General features: G+C 36.0%; 1 protein-coding gene across 1 annotated transcript in view; it reads left to right on the top strand.

Moving 5' to 3' along the window:
• CACNA1D (calcium voltage-gated channel subunit alpha1 D) overlaps positions 1–23565 on the top strand; it is a 242030-nt gene that overhangs the window by 88711 nt on the left and 129754 nt on the right. The window contains 4 exon segments of the mRNA XM_088134184.1: positions 8418–8557; positions 9845–9987; positions 12075–12242; positions 13923–14110. Of these exon segments, the coding sequence (XP_087990310.1) occupies positions 8418–8557; positions 9845–9987; positions 12075–12242; positions 13923–14110 (639 nt within the window).

Consider the following 23565-nt stretch of genomic DNA (forward strand, 5'->3'; position numbering starts at 1 on the left):
AGAATGTCTGTGCAACCTTCTGTTAAAAATCTTCAGAAATGGAGAACCCACAACCTCCATAGATAGGCTGTTCCACTGTTCTATCAGGAAAAAATCTTTATTTTTAAATTAAATTTAGGTAGCTGCAATTTGTCCAAACTTGTACACAGAACTCCATGTGTGATCTCACCAGTGCAGGGTAGAGGGAATAAAGACTTCACATGCCTTTGATGCAGTGCTTCTTCTAATGCAGCCCAGAGGGGGTATAAGCCCTCCTAGCAGCTGACTTACACTGCTCACTTATGTTCAGCTTGTCAGTGTCTACACCCAAGTAATTCTCCAATGTAGGACTTCCAAGCCATGAATCCCACATCTTGTATATCTGCCCTATATTTTTTCCTCCCTAGATATAATATGTTACATTTCTCCCTGTAGAAGGACATCTTGTTCTTCTCAGCCTAGACTTCTAACCTGTCCAGATTAAATTGCAGTCTCATATTGTCATCCTGGGTGTTGGCCAAACCTCCCAATTGTATGTAATCTGCAAATTTGATAAGCACCTTCAGTCCCATTATCCAGACATTAATAAAATCTTGAATAATACTGGCCCCAAGACAGATTCCTACAGGACGCCACTGGTTACTGATTAATGTAGGTTCATTAATGCTGACTTTCTGAGTTCAGTTAGCCAGACAGTTCTGGACCACTTAAATATAGTGCCATCTCAACCACATTATCAGCCCCACTAGGTAGACCAGACCAGGAAATCAACTCCACAAGAAGGCTAAAGCTACTTTTATTAAGACTGGCTATAGTAACAGATTCTTTTAAGTCTCATTATGGTGTAACTTTTCCTCCTTCTTATAGTTCAGTGAATTAGGAGGTATCTGCCTGAGCTGCTTCCAAATGTTATTTCATAGTTCTGGACTTAAAAAATGCTTCAGCCCCTTTTGCATAGGCAACAGTTCCTGCATATCTTGGTCAAGGTGATCTTCCTTACTCTCTACACACATTTGAACAGCTTGTCAGTGAGACTGTTCTGTGAAACCTTGTCAAAAGCGTTGCTGAAATTGAGATAAATTATGTCCACAGCATTTCCCTTGTCTGCTAGATAGTTACTTTGTCAAAGAAGGAGATGAGGTTTGTCTCACATGACTTATTTTTGAAAAGGCTATGCTGAGCAATTGGGGCATTGTCTTCAAAAAGCTCCCAAAAAGCTGTATTACTTGCTGTAATATCTTGCAAGGTATTGATATTAGGCTCACTGGTCAATAATTCTGAAATCCTCATTTTTTCCTTTCTTGAAAAGGGGGACCACATTTTCTCCTCTCCAGTCCTCTGGTACCTCCCCAGTTCAAGACTCTTCAGAGGGAATTGAGTGAGTTCCTAAGGGTTCTCACACCATTCCTTCAGGATTCTAGAGTGTATTTCATCAGGGCCTAGAGGCTTGGAGACATTAAAATTAGCTAGAATACCCTTTATCACATTCTTCCTGACCTGCACCCTCCCTTGTTGTGTTCCTAGTTTCTGATACTTAAAGCACCTTTTTGATGTAGAGAGAGAGGAGTTGAGTTTCTCTGCTTTTTCTTGGTCATCTGTCAAGATTTCTCCATTTGGAGTAAACAGTGAGACCTCCACCTCCTTTATCTTCCTCTTGCTGTTGACATGTTTGAAAAAGCTGTTCTTCCTGAATTTTCCTTTTCTTACTAGCCTTACCTTATTTTCTGTTTGTCTTCCTTTCTATTTTAGTCTGAGTTCCTTCACAAATTGTCTGTTCAACCACATTGGCTCCTTTAGATGTCTCCTAGTTTTCTTCCTCATTAGTATAATATGGTCCAAACAGTTCTATCCTTAATTTTCCTTTCAAGAATTTCCAGCTAGCTACAACCCCTTTGCCTTAAACTTTTATTCCCACAACACGTTCCTTACTATTTCTCTTAGTTTATAAAACTGGCCTTTCTGAAATCTAAAATTTTAACTAAGCTTTTTGTTAAGAGGTTAGTTCTTTTACTTGATTCCCCACTCCAAAGAGTTTTACTTGATGGCACTGTGAAGACAGCAGTGGTGTAGGAGTATAGTCCTGATTTGAAGATAGTCAGCAAGCAAGGTGCTTTGGTGCCTATAAAATTCAGTACATAGAATTAAAGAACTGGGACCTTTTAAATCCTCAAATCCAACCCTCCACTTAGTATAGAAATCCAAATTAAAGCATCTTCAGTTGATGGTAATTGGTCACCCCCTCATCCCTCCAAAGTTAAGTAATATCAAGAAACAAGAACTATACAAATTTCAGTGAGGTAGTTTTAATGTTAGTCTGGAGTCTTGGAAAGTGTAATAGGAATTTCCCACCTTCATTCATAATAAGTTAATTAAGGAAGTCTCTTTGAATGCTTTGAAATGCTTATTCCTAGAGTACTTTTTACCTGTGCTAAGTCTCTGGTTTCAGTTGTACCTTAACTTTTAAAATCTTCTGAATTGATGTATGTATTTGTAACTTGATCACTGTCACTTGATTGTTGATATCTTTGTCCCTTCCATTTCCCAGCCTCCTCACAACCTCTCACATCTGTTCAGTCTCTTCTTGAAGACATCTGGTGAAGGAGAACCCACTACCTCTCTAGGTTATTGGTTCCAATGTCAAACTGCTTTTACTGTATAAAGTATAAAAGTGGTTATAATGTACATAACAGCATATAGCAGTAAACTTATCCAAACCAAGGGAAAAAGTATTTTCTAAGGGAAAAAGCACAACCTTAGCTATACATTCAGCACACCTGCACACTGAGGTTGAACGATGAACCTGCAGATGGATGGAATGGATTGTGAAATGCCAAAAACACACTGGTCTGATTTCAAAAGCATCGTACTTTTTTAAAAGCAATCCTAATAATAAAACCTTCCTCTGCATTATATCACTTGCAATTTGTTTTGCATCAATTAGCATAAGAAAGTTTTGTTAGCCATTTTCTTCCTTATTGTCTTGAATTGTCTCATAAAGATGCTTCATATCTCAGAAGATTTCCCCATCATCATTTGTGGATTTTCAAAATTAGTATTCTGTTTATGCAATGGATTGATCTTTTTTTAAAAGGCAAATTAGTACTGCTCTAAGATGTCCATGCAGCAAATATATGCAGGAGAGGAGAGAAAGACTTTTGCAAACTATGCATATTTTATTTCAAAACCATTTTTTGTGAAAGCATCTTAACATACTTTCAGTGCTTATTTCATGTAACAACAGCTTTGCATATTTTCACTGATGATTTTGGAAATACATAGATAAATGATGATTAATATATACCATCTGCCTGGGAAATAAAGATTTCTTACTGAGAATTTAATTTCTGCTAAGCTGATTTGCTTGTAAGAAGGAACCAAACCCATTCCTTTACTATGAAAATGAAGTTCTAATATCTTCTGACAGTTTTTTGAGATTGGCATTACAACAGTTTCTCTATGGAATTAGATTAGTAACATTCTTGGACTGATGCAAGAAACTGGGTATGGGGTCGTAAAAAAATGGTGCTTTTTTCCCCCCATGATTTTCTCAGGTATATTTAGCTATCTGGTCAGGATCTCTTACAATGTATACTGCTTGCTAGTGTTGTGTACAATAGAGATTATTTTGGTAACCCCCAAAATAGTTTATATTTTAATTACATTTTGTCTTTTGCAAGAAACATGTTGGTCTAGTTGTGTCCATGCATATTTGTGTCATTTATGATAGCTGCATCTACTCTGAAAAGTACTGTTTGAAAATATCATGTACACAAGTGCTCCGAACAATGTATATTGTTCACATTGGTGAAGGAATATGATAGAAAGAAAATATAACAGGCCAACAAAATATTAGTGATCTAGGATTCCTTTAAGGCTTTAAAAGTTTTCACCAATACTTTAAATTTTGTCTGAAAGGAATTGAGAACTGATTCAAACCTTACAATTAGTTGCCTCTTTCTCAAATATAAGGGTCCTACTGAAACAGGCTAACATGACCTATAGATAGTACTTTTGTGATAATATTTGATAGAGTCAGCCCACCCAAACTTCCTTTGTTTTGCATATCTTATTTTTCATGCTTCAGTTTGTGCAGGGTGTTTGTTATATCAGACAAACGAGGCTTCAAATAATTGCTTCTTTGAAACATCACCACTCCTATAACCCTTTTCTCTGCACTCACATTCTAGCAATTCACTTGCATGCAGTGGCGTGATGGAGCTGGCTTGCACTGGCTTGCAAAAGCTGATTGTTAAATTTTCTGGAATTTTGTGAGGTGGTTGACAGCAGAGGTGAACTTCCATGCATAGCATGCCAATCAGCTGTTCTGCAGCCAGCGGTGCCACATAGCAGCAGTTTTTAAGGATTTAGCAGCACACCACCGCTTGCATACCTCAATTTTTGTCTCTGTCTAGTGTGTGCTCTTGGTCTTCTTACTACTAACCCAGGGATCTGGCTATGATTATGTGCTTTACACTCAACTCCACTAGCTTCAGTAAGCAGAATTCAAATTGGAGATTCTAGCTACAATCATATACATCAGTCTGAGGATGGATTACTTTACCAGATTTACAGAGGCTGCCTTAATCTGCCAGGAGGGGCAAAAAACAATTGTACACATGATTGATTTCATGCTCCCAGGACTGGATAATGTGAAACATATTCATTATAGCTAGATAAATTGGTATAATCAGGGAATCCCAGACAGGGTAGATGCATGCAACTTCATCTACAAAACATCTGGCAGAAGTTTGATAGCAGACAAGCAAGCTGACTTCCTCAATTTTCACTGGTTCTTGATATAATGAATATTTCAGAACCTGGAATAGTTCTGCTAGATCATTGTCTGCCAAAGGAATTATGACAGAAATGTACATTTTATTTGAGATTATCAAAACCATAGCTCTAGCTACTATCCAGTAGGAGTTGCCTCAGATTTCCTCCATCATTCTTTGAGTTGTAATCCTTGCCGCTTCATAGTGCCAGAGTGGAGAGGCAGTGAGTCCACTGGGTCATGTCAGCAATAAAAAGATGTTCAGAATTGTGTTAAGAGTAGAATAAAGTTAGTAAGTTGTGGAACCCAATATCATTTGGGACAGCTTCATGGCTGCTCTGGCAGCTGTTAAAGTCTTACTGGAGCACAGGGAGTCTATCTGAGCAGCAAGGTGGGCAGTAGACCAACATACCCTCTGTTTTGATCAGTAACAAACAAGACTAACCTTTCTGGGCCTGGAGCCACCTCAGGATTGGGTCTGATTAATCTTTTGATGGAAGCTAAATCGAAAAGTTTAAAAAAAAATCTCAGAAGTCAGTAATAAATCACTTCTATATTTGCCCTAGAAAATGACATGGATATGTGACAATGAAGTCAGCAGGAATCAAGCTTATCTTGAGACCTTATCTTTAATCTGCAGTGAGGGATTGCCATCAAAAAAAGCTGTGGGACCAGCGGTAGGCAAAGTGAACATTCCCTTCTCCAGTAATCTGCCTCCACCATTTTTCCTTCTGCTCATTGCCTTTATAGAGGCTGTCCTCTAAGGATTTCTCCTCATTCATATCTCTAGAGAAGGACAAAATAAACAGGACAGGTAACAAAGCAAGAGTAAACCAAAATCAAAACAAACTAGAAAGCCTGAGCATGAATCCTAACCCAGTCTAATCTTCCCAATGCCTTAATACATGAAATAAATCATTACAATGCAAAAAATACCAAAAAATCAATCATCAGTAAGATTTTTGTCTTACTGAAATGTAAAAATATTAGGAAAATGTTTAGTGTTTTTTTTTTAAAGGAAAGACACATACTGTATAAGCATAATGAGACCATTTTTAAAATAGGGTTGTGATTATATGTTTTTTTTCAAACCAGTGACTTATGGTCTGGATTCCTATAACCCAACTGGGTCAGTAAAAATGTACCTGCCCCATTCACAGAACATGACAAACCTAGTTAGTTTTAATCTTGCTTCTTTTTTGTTGTATTATATGAACGACACCACCTTGATTAGTTTATTGTTCAATATATCCTGTGAGAACCAAGAAAAAATATTAATTCATCAGCCATGTTCAACATGTTGTGCAAACACAGCCATTATTTGAAGTTTGATATCTGCACACTCATTTGACGTCCCTATACAGTTTACAGGATGTGGAGCCAAAGCAAGCAAACCAACTGACTATTCTTCGTATGGTTTTCACTACTGTCATAATATTAACACCTCTTTTCCTCTACTTTTATTTGTCTAACAGCCTTTTTAACTCTATAATTGTCTGAGTGACCGAGCTAAGCACACTTCCACATTATACTTTCCAGTCCCCAAGAACCTGAGAAGTGAATATATGGTCAGCTGAAGTCTGGGAGGTGGAAGAGGGGGGAAGGAAAAATTCCTGATAAATGGAAAACACATCAGCCATAAATTCTACAGAGCTTCATTGCTGCAAACAGAAATACTGCTTTTTTCCAGCTTGGGTTACACTGTGGTGGAGTCTGAAATAAATCAGCTCAGTTGCCAAACAGACAACAATGTAAGAAGTATGGTATTGATTCTAAACCATGCAAAGAGCCAATTTTGGTGGTCCATCACTATAAGAATGCCGAAAGTCAATTTGGTATGGGATAGAGATGTGCATAGAAAAGAAAATGTGTTTTGTTTCACACCATAAATAAATAAATAAATTATGGCTTGGAAGTTTGGTTGAACTGTTTTGAGTAGGTTGTGGTTTGCCTGAACAGAATCTCATTACATTGTGTTTGTTCCAGATTTCAGCTGAGACAAATTATGATGTGGTTTTATAGGGCAAGTTGGTCAAAACTATCCTACTGGTTTCCAAGTCCTTCCTGTTGATGTTCTAAATCCTATCCTATCCTATCCTATCCCCCCATACCACCTCTAATGGCCTTGCCTTTTTCCCACTTTCTCCTCTTTGAAACACTTTTGGTGGAACACCCTTTTCAGTTCGGTGCCTTGATAGAACAGAATGTTTCAGGACTCAAATCATGTGAGTTTCAGTCTGAACTCAACCACTCCGAAATGGCTATTCTACGTGTGTTATATACAATCTGTGTATAAAATGTTTTGCACATTCTTAGTATGGGAGGAAAATGAAGGCATCAGGCATCTCAAAAAATTGAAATGTTACTGAACATTTTTTTAAAAAAGGAGTAAATTAACATTATGTTGGTAGTTATATGAAAAAAATTAAACCCATTTTTACAGTTGACCATAATAGTAGTTTGGATGTGGAGATAACATAAGAAAATATTTCCATTTAAACTTTAATGTAGGGGTATTTTCTTAATGTGCAGCCAAGGCTTTGCAAAAACCCAGCAACCCTGTTGCAGCTCATCCCAATCCTTCAGAAGAACAGCCTTTTAACTTTCAGTTCAGCTTCTTACAGCCCGTGGGTTTTCTGCACACCCTTCATCTGGGTTTCTTCTTATTTCTTTCTCTTTTCTAAACTCATCAGTAGCACTCTCCTACTATTTTCCAGTTTCAGTTACATGTACTGTGTTAACATCCTTTCCCATCTTCTTGGCCAGTTAGAAAGCAGTAAAAATAAATGGATTTTTCCCAATTCCTACTCTCACCCAGAACTGTTTAAATGAAATGAAAGAAAGCTTACATATAAATTCTAAATAACTGTGCAGTTGTAAATATTAGTTTACGGAACTTTCATGAGAGTGGTGCAATGCTGATATGATGTCATTTCTCAAGATTATGCTGGATGCATTACTTGCAATCAGCAAATTATGCTTTAATATTAGGTGATGGCTTTTCTGGCTCCAAGCTGATGAGCTGGAGAAAGTTTAACACAACTTAATGTCAGTCTGAGGATCTCTGATTGATGTCTTTCTGATTACATACCAGTACTTACAGAGGATGGTAAGAATTGAAGTCCAACACGCCTGGAGAGCATCTGGTTGGGGAAGATTGTAATATACAATTGATCCTTCAATATGTCATTAGATTATAGGGAAAACAATTTGCATTAACAGTGGTACAATTCTAAAGGAATATCAGGATGCTTATAATTAAAATCTTTATTACGCTTCACTCTAACTCATTTTAGATTGTTTTATATTTATAAACAACCCATTTCTCCCTCTTCTGTTTAAGGAATGGAAAGATGGAATAACTCCACATTATATTGTGATTTAAGGAGCGATTTGTCTGGAATCACTCACTGAAGTCTGTGTGCAATTTCACTAGTTTAAAAGGGATTAAGCATTTACTTGAAATTTACTCAGATACTGTGCATATGCTTGTGGTGTCTGAGCCTGACTGGTTCTCTGAAAGCTAAGGAAAAGCTAATTTTATTAATGACTGCTTGACACTCAAGCACTAGAAGAGACAACTCATTAATGTATTCTATAAGTAGATTCAGTGCTCAGTTTATTAATGACTGGCTTGTTCATTTTTTTTTTAATGTGTGTGTTACAGGAAAAAGTAGAATATGCCTTCCTGATTATTTTTACAATTGAAACATTTTTGAAGATTGTAGCATATGGATTATTATTACATCCCAATGCATATGTTAGAAATGGATGGAATTTACTGGATTTTGTAATAGTTATAGTAGGGTAAGTCCAATTTTTAAATTTTCTAAGAAGTTAACATGCTGAAAATGTTTTTACTTTATATACATGCTGTAACATTCAAGCAGGGAATCTATAATTATCCTTCTCTTCAGCTTTATGAGATTTTAGTGCTGTCAAATACTTCATTGCTTTGCAGTGATTTTCCAGATAGGAAATCTAATCACTTGAATATGTTCCCATTGTTCTTTAAGAGGACATCATTGAATTTTATATCACTACATCCTTCAGTAAGATTTATATAAACACATTCTTAGGATTATTTTATATGATATGTTTTTCTTTTACAGAAATAATATTTGTGTAGAAAGCCACATATGTATATTCTATGGTATGAAATGTAGCACAAGACAAGTTCCTCCACTCCAAAGAAAATACATAGTATATGAGATGAACGTAGGGCTCTTATGTACAATTTTGACATAGGAAAATATGAAAAATATAGATTTGACCAGAAAAATAAAACAGAAATTATTAAAGCTGCCTCTGATAATTTAAAGACATAGGGGAAGACTCAGGAAAAGTACAATGTGATTTCTGTTTGGTAGAAATAATTTCAGCAACATTGTCTTGGAATACTGTGTCAGACTGATTAGTAAGTCCCACTTTTGTTTTCAGAGTGTTAATGTGGGTTAAGAGTGGCAGAAAAAGGGGAGATAATAAGAAACAAATTACATTTGTGACTCTCACCAATTAATAGTTTGCAAAAATTTAAAATTCAAAATATTGTGCCGCATTCTGAGTAATTTCGCTTGAATTATTCTTTTGTGTGGAAACTCCATTCCAAAAGATAAACATCACTTGAACTATCCTCCAGCAAAATATATCTATTCCAATGTAATGACTGAACAGCATCTCTAGCAGTCTATCCTGGCCACTGGTTATCACAAGAGGTGAGCATTAGTTAAATATAAAAGTGTGCATAAAGCTCTGTAACATCTGGATATGAACACATTTCTGTCTGAATATAAAGAAAAGAATTGGATAGTGGTAGTAACTCTGAGTTTGAATTTGATGTCTTGTGTCTGACTCCTGAAAGATACCTTGCCCCTGAGGTTCTAAGGATGAAGCATATGAACTACTCTGAGCTCTCTCTTTAACTATGAAGCATGCTTTTCTAATGTTGTAATGGTTATCTTTTATGTTTTAAATAATACATGTACAATATAAGTTGCTAAAAGGGTCTCCAAATTTAAACCTACTTTATGAAAAAGTTTACTACTTCATGTTATAGTAACAATGATATATAATCTTTTATTTCTTGTTCACCAGATTGTTTAGTGTAATTTTGGAACAATTAACCAAAGAAGCAGAAGGGGGTAGCCATTCTGGTGGCAAACCAGGTGGTTTTGATGTAAAAGCTCTGAGGGCCTTTCGTGTCCTGCGACCCCTCCGGCTTGTATCAGGAGTGCCCAGTAAGTCACCAAGTAATTAATATATGGGAACACAAACAAAAACATCTGCATGTTACCCAGATAAGCTTTTCTGCCATCTTAGAAATATCTTCCCCTTCTCCTTTTCTCTCTAGGGTAAAACATGATGACATGTTGTAAGCACCAATTCCTCTCTGATTGTTTAGATATACTAATCTGAGATTTCAAATTGAATAAGGACCTATTTCAAGTCCACAAAGCAGCCAAAAGAGTTTAGATTATTGTGTTTCATGGCCTAACCCATAATTTATACATTAGGTAGTAAAATAACTGTTTTAATACACATGTGTTGGTCTGCCCCTAAAAAAGGCATTGTTATTACTGCTGCTGAGGTGGTGGATACCTTTCTACCTATAAGGACTCAAGGCATCTTAGCATCTTAGACTTAACTATCTAAAATAAAATTGAATGCCTAGAAACAGAATAAAACCAGATGAATTAATACAATTGTTGCATGTATGGTTTGCCTCTGCAGAGCCTAGCTGAACTCACCTTGTGTCCTAGTATCAGAATATTATATCACATCATTGGCTGGCACTACTGTATATAAAATTAGGATATAGATAAATTCTACTAAATTTTAAAGAGAACTGGATGCATGGCTGCCAGTTTTGGTGACTGTTTGGTGACTGATCTAGTTGCCCCCTAAAGTATTTCCAGAAGGAAATAACCTTTGCAGGGATCTTGTCAAGAAATTAAGTCAATAAGGTAATTACACCAGTCTATGAGTCAGATTGATTTGGTTTCCAGTTTTCATATAATGTGACTAACATATACCGTCATTCTTCTGGGTATCAGTTTTTAAACATTCTGCCTTATAGAAATAATTTATTTGCCAAGCAGCTCTGTGTTAACAGGTGTGGAGTAACTGACAGTTTAGCACCAAGATTTCATGGTGCATTCTATGGCACATACTCATCGCTGTGTCAACATGTTCTGATAAGCCATGATCTATTTAAACATACTTTATTGAATGTAGCAATAATGGCTGTGTTAGCACAGAAATAAAGTAATAAAACATGTCTTGTAGTCAGCAGTGACTGGGTTCACCTAATGTTTCAGGTGAAAGTCAAAAAAAGGCCTTGAAATGTGGAATATGATTGTGAACCCAGCCATTGTATGCTGATGAGTGAAGTGCTTGTTGTGCTTGAATGGAGCTTGTACCGTAGGCTGTGCCCAACACATTGGTCATACAAAATCACTTATCCACTTTCATGATATTTTCCTAGAAGATTCCCCTTTACCAAAAAGGTTTCTAAGATGCTAATAGGTTTTGTAAGAAAAACAGTTTGTAGCCTATTAAACTGTGGTTCTAGCTAATGAAAGTGGGTGTATTAAAAGCAGGAAGGCTACTGGAACACATAGTTCAATAAAATAACAGGTGGATTTACATGTAATCCTTTATATTTCAGTAGCATTCATTGGTTTTGTTTTCTTTCTCTCTCTCTCTCTCTTTGAGGATATTTCGGGTTGAATGAAGCGTCTGTTCTTTTAATCTCTTTGCTTTTAATATTTCATCCATACGCAAGGTCATAATACTATGTTTATCACACCATAATCTGTTGCCATGGAAATGATGGCAATTGGTGTGGTTCAGGAAAATCACTTCAATGGAAGATCAAGCAATTGTCAGAGATAGTCCATAAATGGAGAAAAAGCCTTTTAGTAAGATGCAAAATTTTCACTGGCAGCAGACTGATACCTCTAATTTTGTATGTGTACAAATCTCAGTTCAAGTAAGAGTTAGCTCTTTTTCTTTCCTTAACAAAATGAGATTTTTTAAAAGCTTGTATTATGCTCAAATGCATCTTAAAGTATTGTGTATGTGCATGGTGCTTCTATTTTATCTGTGCAACCTCCCACCCCCAATAAAATCATGCTGACTGCAAGATCATCAGAAATGAAGTCCAATAGATCTGCAGTGGACCAGGTTGTAAAGGCTGTGCTAAAAAAAGTGTGTGTGGGGGGTGTTGGGAGGGTTTAGGGCTGATGCCTATTTGTGTTTTTGCATTTGATAATTGTAATTACAAAAAACCAAAACAATATAGCCAGTGCTTTTTGTCTTACAGGTTTACAAGTTGTCCTGAATTCTATTATAAAAGCCATGGTTCCCTTGCTCCATATTGCCCTTTTGGTATTATTTGTAATCATAATCTATGCTATTATAGGATTGGAACTTTTTATTGGGAAAATGCACAAATCATGTTATTTTGAAGATTCAGGTGAGTAAAGAAATTGTTATGTTTAACTGGAATTGAACTTGCATTATAAACCATTGGTTGAAAGCTATAATAGTCCTCACCAAACAAAAACAGATTACATTTTAATTTTCATATTGCTTTTTACTGAAAAATCAGATTTATATTTATATTTGGGGCAGAATTATATCTTGCATAGAAGAATGGGAAACATCTGTGGCTTTCTGCATCATTCAATGTGGCATTCACAGATTCAGTAAATATCATCAGTTCAAGTTCCCCTACATGAGAACAGAAAGTATGGGAAAATATTAAAACCATTAGTAAATGGTCTCCAGATCTAGGAGTGTACAGTAAATCCTACCATAGGACTGATGCTGAGTCCTACTGCCAAAAAGTAAAAAATCAGTACTAGATGATTAATAGAGGTAGGAAATCTAGTGGTATCATAAAGGATCTCCTGTTAGTGTATTCTGAAAAAGAATATTCTTTCAGATTCTATGTCTTTAGGTTTTCATAAAGAATATAGTTCCTTAAAAATTAATTCTTAATGGTTAATTCTAACCATTTCACAAAGAAATGGTTGTATGTTCAAAACAGAAGTCTGCTGGCTTACATTTAGGTATTATTAATATATAGCAATATAAAGTTAAATAAAAAGTACCCATAGGAAGTATGATTCTGAGATCAAGCACATTTTTATTGTTCTTATTAAAGAGGTCAAAACTCTTTTGTTTATTTTTTTGAGGAAAATATGTAATTGTTAATCCCTATACTATTTTTTTTCTATAGGCATAGTAATATAAAATATAATTTATATTTATAAAACATAAATATAAAAAAGGGATGACCTGCAACAGAAGGATGGGATATAATATTTCATATTAATTAAATATATAATGCTGTTTCTACCCTTTGTAAAGTACTGTTCTACCTGATTTTTATTAGAGAGTAGTCTGGTAAGGACACATTATATAATGCCATATATGTATGTATTTATGTGTATATACAAGTGCCTGTATGTGTGTGTATATATATCTATGTATAACTATAGGTATTGTCAGGCCTAGCCCAAGGAACTCCTGGAGACAGTGCAGGTTCAATCAGCAAGGTTTATTAGCTAGCGCTAATTTACAGAATCTTCTCAGACTGACCAGTAGTTCCCAGGCACAAGTCTCTACTATCTTCTGGAATGTTTAGGGATGCGCCAGCTTTCTCCGCTTATCTCCAGAGCGTTGCTCTGGAGACGAGAGCAACGTTTTCACCCCCCTTCCTCCATTCCAGTCCATCACAGGTATCTTCAAGGCCATTTTATATCAGGATTAAATTACCACATGATTGTAGCATCAGATGTAAAAATGAATGACTACTGAGTTCTGTTGTTCTCAGGGTTAGACCCAATATGCAGAAGAATGTCCAATATTGACATAGTTTACCACATTTTAATTTTTCTTCAGCTTCCACAAGCATGGGAATTGCTGTATATACCTCCCTGTATAGCCTAGTTTGCATAAAAACCTCCTCAGATGGATGACAACATGTACCTGAGTAAGGCTTTTTGAAGAATGGCTTATGTAAACCAGTATTCAGGATCTAACCAGATCAAGCTTTTAATCTTCATTCAAATGCATGTTCTTTCTGACTGTTATGTCTTTTCTAAGCCAGTTGCTGAAGATTGCTCAGCATGAAATGTTTTTGATTCACTTTTAGAAATATTAGCTGAAGATGAACCTGCACCTTGTGCATTCTCAGGGAGTGGACGTCAGTGTCCCCTAAATGGCACTGAATGTAGGGGCGGCTGGCCTGGACCAAATGGAGGCATAACAAACTTTGATAATTTTGGTTATGCAATGTTAACTGTGTTCCAGTGTATAACCATGGAAGGATGGACAGATGTGCTGTATTGGGTAAGTGGTGCTTTTTGTGTATTTGAAAACAAGTTTTCTCATCTAAAAGAAGACTTCTGGGTCTGGAATTATTCTGTGATTGTGAGCCAGCCTGGTAGGAAGCTGCATCTCACTTGTCAAATTTTCTTGGATTTCTTGTGTTAAAACAAATTCAGCGAGGGCAGTTTAAAAAATCTTATGTTTCTGGGGTTTCCAATAGTATGTTTCATAAAGATGCAGCACTACATAAGATCCCCAAAGGTTTTGGTTGCAGACCTGATACTTTTCTAAAATGCTACTAAATTGTAATGTTTGATGTGATCAAAATGGAAAAGACATGGGGAGTAACATGAATGTCATTTCATTATTTGAAATAGAAATCGATACAAGTTGTAGCCATTTCTACAGATAGCAGGCAAAGATTTGAGGACCAGATGTTATAGATATATATTCTACATAACTGAAAACTGGTTAATGATTGAAAATATTCTGGGCCCAGGAATTTCTTTCTGAATGTCAGAATTCAATAGCACTTACACAAATTGGTTAGTTCAACGTTATTTATTTCAGCAGCATAACTTTGAATGGGGGAGTCATTTTTGTTGTCTTTATTAAAAAAAAAAAAGGGTGGGGGTGTCAAAAAATCCTATCTGGAGTTCTTGATCTATTTTCTTCACAATACTAGCTTATTCCATGTTGTGCACTGATGTATGATTTTGAAAATTATGTTGAAAATTATCCAAATGTAATGTCATGTCTCAGATGAATGACAAACATTTGGAAGATATATTCCTTCCTTAGACAATGTTTCAAAGTTTGCAAAACCAAATATTGTAGTGATTTTAACCACTGTGATGGATAGAAAGTTGTTTCTTCAACTAAAGACTGTTTCCTACTGAAGGTGGCAGAAGAACACCATTAATATTAAGTTTGTCTACAACCAGCAGGGATTTAATTAATATCTCCCATGTGAGATCAATTCCTAAAGTAACTTCTGCCACCCATGGAAACAGAAAATAACTATTCTGTGTTTACATATTCAGCAACAAAAACAATTGACATAGATGCTATTCTTTTCTGTCACTGCCATTTAATTATAAGCTGGTTAAATATCTCGCATTACTATATGTGGGCTATACTGTACTGTATATCGTTGCTTCTCAACCTTGGCAACTTGAAGATGTGTGGACTTCAACTCCCAGAATTCCCAGCCACTGATTTAAGCCACTGAGTCCAACCATCTGTTTACTGCAGAAATATAAATTAAAGCATGTCCAGCAGATGGCTGTCTGGTTTCCACTTGGACACATCCAGAGAAGGAGAGTCCATTAAGAAGTATCTCTCTTAGAAAAGAGCTTTGAAGCATGCTAGTTAAATGTCAGAGATTTAAATGAACCATGTAGCATGATGATCATACATGGAGAGAAATTATCTGAACCTGCTTTGCAGGAAAAGTCTATCCCAACAGAACAAAATTTAATCTGCCATAGTTCTTTGTACCTTAGGTTTTATAATGTACCCAACAGAGAGTGTCAGAAAAGCATAAAAATACTCTCTTGTAAGAAATTGCTACATATCTTCTTGGCTCAGAAGATGGCTTGAAAGATGTTTTTCTCACTATAAAAGAACAAGTAAGATGTAGTGCTTAAGCAGTTGAACTAGAATTGGGGATAACAGATTCTAGTCCACCGTCAGCCATAGAAGCTCACTGGATGACTCTGGACTAGTCACTTTCTCTCAGCAGGGATGTGGTTGCAGGGAAGAAGGTGGAGGAAGGAATGTTACATATGTATGCCACCTTGAACTCCTGGAAGGAAGGCAGGATATAAATCTGGCAAATAAATAAATGAATAGTTTTAAACCATCTTTAATTGAACTATCTTTACTTGTCTGGATTTCACTCTATAAACTTTGATTATTTTAAAGGCCTCAGGAGTTTTGTAGCTAATCTGGTTTCAGTTGTAGAACCTATTGGAAATGACTGTCTTACATTAAGTTCTGTTACACCATGATTACAGCTACCATATCTAGATGCAAAAATCCACACAATGATTAGATGGCAACAAAAAAACACAGAAAACTAACCTTTTGCTGCCACTTCGTGGTCATCCAGACCCCTCTGAGATATCCTAGACCCATGTTTTAGGGCCTGGTCATCTTATATTAGAGTGTAGTATTTCTCTTTTAAATTTATACTCATTGCTTTTTATTAATAGTTGAAGGACACATACTAAAGCTGAGTCTGCGTGAGAAGATGAGTCCTTGTTTATTCTAGCTACTATAGTTGTTTGCATTTTGTAAGAAAGCCCGTGCCTCATGTTGAAAGCCCTGGATAGAGTTTAATCAATGGTTAGCTGATTGCAATAAATTGTAAGGTTTCAGAGTTCAATAGGTAACTGGGTAACTTGATCTGAGTGTTGTCTGTAACAACCTGTCATTGTGCCTTTATGGAATATTTATAAACAAATCTGTTTCTTAATTATTTAAGGCTTTCTATAAATTATTTATAACTATTTATTTAACCCCATATATGTCATACAATAAAAATAACATCACAGTACTGGATTATCATAATTGATTAGGAGTATAAAAGTCAATGTGATTTCTTTGGAAGATGTCTAGATTCAAAATCTAGCTGTTTGTTAATGTGTAATGAACTAATTGAGTTTGCCCAATTAGTAATGGTTAGTGTTTTGGCTCTGTAGAAGTGCATGCTTTTCTATATCCTGGTCTTTCAGAATTGAAATACTGTGTATATTAGGGAATAATTAAATGAACATTCAACAAACAACAAAAAATAATTCTTACACTCTTATTTTTCCCAGAAATGTGGAGTATAATATCAGGTGTGATGTGACATAATTGTAATGGCTTTGTCAAGCCACCCTGTGTTTTAAACCCCCCTCCCCCAACTTCTGGCAACTACCATATATAATGAACCAAACTAGTACAGCTTATGCTATTGGTTTTGGGAAGTGTGGATAAGAAGGTGCAGGGATGACTTCAGATATTTGTACAGAACAAGAAAACAGAAGTCCAAAGAACCTTAATATAATATAAATAACTTAAATACTGGTGTGTGTTCAGCCCATTGAGTCTCTATTTCTTTAGTCATTTATTATATTTATATCCAACTTTTCCCCTAAGGAGCTCAAGACAAGAAACCTGGGAGTCCTTCCATTTTATTCTTGTAACAACTATGTGAGATAGCTTGGGTGAAAATGCAAGGGTTCTACAATCCAGTGAGTTCTATGATCAAGTAGGAGCTTGAACCTAATCCTCACTAATATTATTCTATTGCTGATGTTTTATGCATTATTAATATCTGCAAACTGCCTATGGTCTAGTTGGATTGAGGCACTGAACAAATTACACATATACATACAGATACATAAAATCACCACTAAACCAAGCAGGAAAGTTCTTTTTAGTGTCTAGTTTGAACTGCAGGTCCTACCTTGCTGTTAACTTGTCAGAATGCTTGTTCTGTTCTGAGAGAAGCAACAAAGCCAAACCCCTATTTTAGACAACGCACTCCACAAATTATTTTATGTTTACTTATTATCTTAGGAGTGAATGGGCTGCTTGCAGCAGTACAACACTTATTCACAATATACCAGGATTCTTGGTTTATTTTTATTATATTAAATTACAAGTGAAAGGCACATGATGCCAGTGCTGTGATTCTTGTAGCAACTATATCTTCCCTCATTGCACTTGGCATATAGGATATAGATAAGAGAGAGACTGTGGTGTGCTTGTGTTCTGAAATCCAGAGAGCACAGGGAAGAACGCAGGGCAGTTTTTCTGACAGATAAGCTGTTGGTAAGCTGTTAGATTTGAAAGTCATTCCCTTTTAAGCCTGCTTGATATATGAGCCTCTGAGACCTTAGAGCGGAGCCTTTGAAATCAGCAAGGTTTTGAGAAACTGTATGTCATCCTGGCCAGCCACTTAGAAGTCTGCGTTCAAGGATTGGTTGACCTACTATTCAGACATCAAAGCCTGTTAGAACAGCTTGCACTGTTTCAGAAAATCCTGATTCCCAAGGCCATTCTAGATGCTGATAAAAGCTTCAGTATCTTAAATTCCAATTAAAATATGAAACATACACTATATGTATGTATGTATGCATGTATGTATGTATGTAAAATTTCAAGCAGTATAGCAGGTACAGTAAAGTATTTAAAAAGACTAGTGGAGAGATACTTAGGCAGCAAATTCTATGTATGTTTAAGGGTAGGGCCCATTGAAATAAATGGTATTTACTTCTCAACAGACATGTATTAATTGATACAATTGGTGCATTAATCAGTTGATTATTGATTGATTCATTCATCTAGCATATATAATCACCCATATCACAAACATGTGACTCTGGACAGTGTACAGCACAACGGTTAAAAACTCCACAGCAATCTAAAAATAATCAAAAATAAGTAAAATAAACAGATAAAGTAAATAGATAAAATAAACAGATAAAACCCAAGAAAGCAGGAGAACAAACATCACCACCTTGCAGGCTTTCTCTGGGATCCCAAGGCTGGTAAAAAAACTGTTTTAAGGGCCTTTCAGAAGGTTAACAAAGACTGACTGTATTAACTTAAGAAGCTTAAAACAACCAGAAATGCTTATTTTATTCCTCTGGTTGAAGTATTTGCTCTGAAATATAAATGTCTTTATACCAATGGAAATGAATTTTAAAGCCAATTTAACTAAAAACCTATGTGTGTAAGAAGCAATAGTAGAAATGAATAAAGTTTGGCAAATAGTTGTGTGAGTAAAAATCACATTCTTCTAGAACAGGAACCATACAGTGAAATGAAATGGCAAATTCATTCTTTAATCCAGTGACATCAGAAAGTAACTTCTACTCTGCATAAATGCAACAGAGAGGCTTAAATAGAAGAAAATGAAGTAATATTTTTGGAAGTGTAAAAGATGCCAAAACTGGTTATAGACAGGATTGCTGCATTATAAAGGAAGTTTATTCCCAGTGTTGATAAGCATGAATATTATTTACAGTAATACAGTAAATGGTTTTACGCATCCTAAGAAATAATACAAAATGACTGTCCACAGTAATTAAAGATTAAACTTTTAAAATCTGGCAAAATTCAATATTTGCACTGATAAGGTTTGTTGTAAGAGAGGTATTTTCCAGAAGGGGCCTGACTATTGAACCGTGCATCTAGCTGGTAGAAGGACCATACATTTCTAGAAACAAAATATCATAGATCCATTACTAAGCAAATAAAATTTATCTTCAGTGGAACTAATGCAAGAGAAAATATATGATACTTTGGGGTAGTTGTAGAACATCATACAGTATAACAGCAATGCCCCTGATTTCTGCACTGAATTCTTCTTTCGATAGAACTAAACTGCTAGTTTTAATCTTTCAAGTACACAAGCAGTTGGTATTTAAAAGTTAACCAGGATCTCTGACTTGATCCTTTCTTAACAGACCAGGAGCATAAGACTGAAAAAGCTTTTTTGGATTTGTAGCTGTTCCTGCTGACAGAAAGAATCGAGAGAGAGCAGTGTGCTCCAGAAGACGTGTTGATGATTAATTTTTAGCCAGAAATATAGTGGGATTTACTCACAGACTCTTACTATCATTAGACATTTTATGTCTAAGCACTATGAACATAACATTAAGAACAAAATAGGTAACCTAGGAAGGAAAAAAACTGGGAAATTAAGTTATAAAAAGAACAACTTCCCAAAACATGACTATATTGCTTGAAAATCTTCTTCCATTACCCTTTGTCAGAAAAAAAATGTTGACAAGCAGCACATATTAATTCTCTTTCCTGCAAATCAGCTGTAGATTTCATCTTCCAGTGTTCAAAAATAATGTTTTCAGCCAGACCTCATGCCCCCCAAAACTGCAATTGTTAAAAGTCTTGATAGAGCCCAAATACTAGGGGTATAGCAAGAACACCATAGGCATCTCTTACACAGCCCTAAATATGGCAATAATGGGACAGCTTTGGGCAGAAATTGTTCTTATTCTAAATAAAGGGATTCCAGACTGTGCATCTGGTAAGAGAAATAAGGGAGACAGAAGGCACCCTAAAGCCCAAATGCTTATTGGTAGGTATTAGGGTAATCAATCTGATTTATTCTGGTACTGTATATGAAATATTGAGACATTCCCTAGAATTGGAGGGACGCTAAACATATTCTGTCTCTTTTTAAAAGTAAAGGGAAAGAGTACATTTATTTAATCCCCTATCTATTCCAATTGCATCTTCCAGGGAGGTGAATACGTCTCCCTCCCTCTCTTCCTCCTCTTTTCTTCTCTTATCAGAAGTTGGAGATGCAAATAAGGGGATCTAAATCTTGTCTCCTTCTTCATGTAACATCCAACATTTGTAGCCTAGCTCACTTTCACTTCTAGGTCCAGACTGGGATAAGAGTACCTCAGGTAGTGGAATGTGGGTAAGCAAAGCACAAGCTTCAGCATTTTAAATGATGAAATGAATGTGCTTGGCATTAAAGTATGGTGGGCTTAACTCGCTACATGCAGAACCAAAGCCAAACAAATCAGTCTGTAACTTAGCATGATATATGAAACTAAAGCTGGGTGCAAATGGCCTTTTTATATTCACCAAATTTGCAGACAGAGAAATTGGACAATTTCTAAAAAAATTCCCCAAGCGAAGGACAAATATTCAAGGACAGAACTGCACCTTAGTGCTGATGGTACCACCAAGTGCTAATGAAAAATCCCGATTGGAATAGTTCCTTCCTGATGTTTTCCTTTGGGATTTAATCAAAGCCTGGGAGCCAGAAGGGATGATTATACAGTGAAAGACAGTGTATTTTTGACTTCTCCCAGTTAAATGGCTCATTTCATATAATAACTAAACCCTAAATCTGGGTTAAGAAAACACCATTGAGGTGTTTTTATAACATACAATGGCCAAAATAAGTATATTATGGCTTAATATGATGTCTGGATTCCCACAAAATATTCAGTTCTGTTTTGTTCCTTGTTTAGCATGTGCAAATTGACTACATTTGTAAAGCATATAGAGAGCCAGTGTGGTATAGTAGTTGAGGTATTGAACTAGGAGCTGTAAGATCCAGGGTCTAATCCATCCTCAGCCATGGAAGTTCACAGAGTGACTTTGGGCTGCTCCATCTCTCTCAGCCCAGCCTACCTTACAAAGTTGGTCTTCTGTGGAAAATAGTAGGAAGGAGTGCTTGGTGTGCTGCTTTTTGCTCCTGAATGAAAGGAAGGGTATAAAAGTCATGAATGAATAAATAAGAATTTCTCAGAAATTCTGTTCTCCTTTGAAAAAATTTCAAAGGAAACTCTCTTTCATCAGACTAAATGAGAACTAATAAAAAAATATGTGGGCTAAATTCTCGGCTCAGCACTAGTATGAAGCCAGTCAAAACCTCCATTCAGTATGCAGTTATACAATATAGTAGGCTTTCCCCCATACCGAAGAAGGGAAAATGTATGTTTTATCAGGCATTTGAATAAATACATTTTTTATTGATAATTTATTGATTGACATAAGAAAGGATCTTGAGAATGACACACACACAAACAGACTGGGCATAAAGCCCGTCCTGGGAATGAAATATTTGGGGAATTATTCTCAAGAAATGATGTAAAACAAATTGTACTATTTGCTGGACTAAGAGCATTTCCACAGAAGCACCTGGTGCTAGTTCAAAAGCATCTTTAGACTGCCTGTGTTCAAGAGCTGGGCCATTTTATTTCTGGCAGAGCTGTGGTATAGTATTTGAACCCATTGTAAAAACTTTATTTTTAATGCTGTGGCTGTGTGGAACTGGTGAATGGTCTGTTTCCCCAAATGCAGGCAGGTCTGCTAAATCCTGGGAAAAGGAAGCTTGGCATCTTTGCAGATCCTCCATTGCAGAAGTCACTGGGAATCTTTTGAATAGAACCATTGAGACAACATAATGTAATGTTGTGTGTAAGACTTTTTAAAATTCTCCTTCCTTATAAGGAGGGGGATGATGTGATTTGTGTTACTGCAAGACTTGTGGCAGCTTAGGGCAGATGGTGAGTTTCGTTGCTTCTCTTCAGCATTGCTAGGTTGGCAAGGTTGAAGATGACTGGTGTGTCATTGAAGGGCTTTTGAAAGATTTGGAAGTAGTGGTAGTGGTACTGAAATGTCCTTAGAAAATTAGTTAAACAAAAAGCAAAATTTTAAAAGTACTTTTTTAACCATGAAACTTTTCATGCGGATAGAAAGTACTGGGAAACAGTACTGTGGTTTCTTTATCCTTCCTGAGAAAGATGAAGAACAGGCTTCTAAAAATGTTTCATAATATGTAATCTTCATTAAATTAACATATTTTGGGATATTAACAAAAGCTTTCTCTTACCCATGTAATGTCTCCATCTATCCTTATCTTTCTCTCTTTTGGAATCTGAGATATCATGCTTCTGAGGTAAAAGGTTTTTTTCCTCTCCTTGGTTCGTCATTAAGCACATACACACAAAACAAAAGGCTCTTTCATTTGCACCACCTACATCCTCCCAAATAAATGTATTTTCTTCCCAGCTTGCAATTAAACATAGGATGAGGGGGAATTAGCAGCCATCTTTTCCTTTTCTTTCCAAATAGATCAACCACAGCCTTCCTCAAACTTAGTGCCCACCGGATGAGCGAGCTTCAGCTCCCAGCAACACCGCCCAGAATCACTTTTTGTGAGATGGGCGGCTATATAAATATGATCAATGAATCAATAAAATTAAATAGCCCCCACTGGATGGGGCCCAGCACATCTTGCCATAGTCATTTCCTTTATTTTACATATATGCTTTTAAAAACATAGATGCAAAGTTAGGGTGTTTGTGAATCTGATGGGATTTTGGACTTTTTCAGGCTAAATTAAAGTAACTTTCACTGTCTTATCCTAAATATATACATATAGTTTTCCTTTTTCCTCTTTTCTTGCTCTTATAATAATCTGAGGACTATTAAACATCAATGCGCATATTCTAAAAATGTTACTTTCTGTTATTACCATCTAAACCTCAATTATATGAAAAGGCTGCCATAACATTAACAAAAGTTATTCTGATAAATTATTTATTTCATACAGTTTACTTTTCTCAAGCATATTTCTTACTGTCTATTAAATTTAAATACTGCACCCATTTAACTGAGTATACAGTAACATTTTTGAGGAGTTGTTTATAACACTGCATTTGGTAATCTTTTTAAATTTCTGTGCCTGATTTTCCATAATGCATCTTTGCAAATTAAAAGAGAATTCATGGTAGAATGATGACATTTCGACTCAACAGCAAAACTGTCCCCATTATAACCTGATCTCTTCTTTGGACAGTTAGCATTAAGTGTGTGTGTGTGTGTGTGTGTGTGCATGTGTGTGTATGTGTGTACGTGTGTGTATGTGTGTACGTGTGTGTCTGTGTATGTATGTATGTGTATGTGTATATATACACATACACATACATATA

This window comes from Python bivittatus, unplaced genomic scaffold (assembly GCF_059951505.1).
Source record: "Python bivittatus isolate LINGU-HERP-01145 unplaced genomic scaffold, Pbiv_v1 ctg000080_np1212, whole genome shotgun sequence".
NCBI classification, from domain to species: Eukaryota; Metazoa; Chordata; class Lepidosauria; order Squamata; family Pythonidae; genus Python; species Python bivittatus.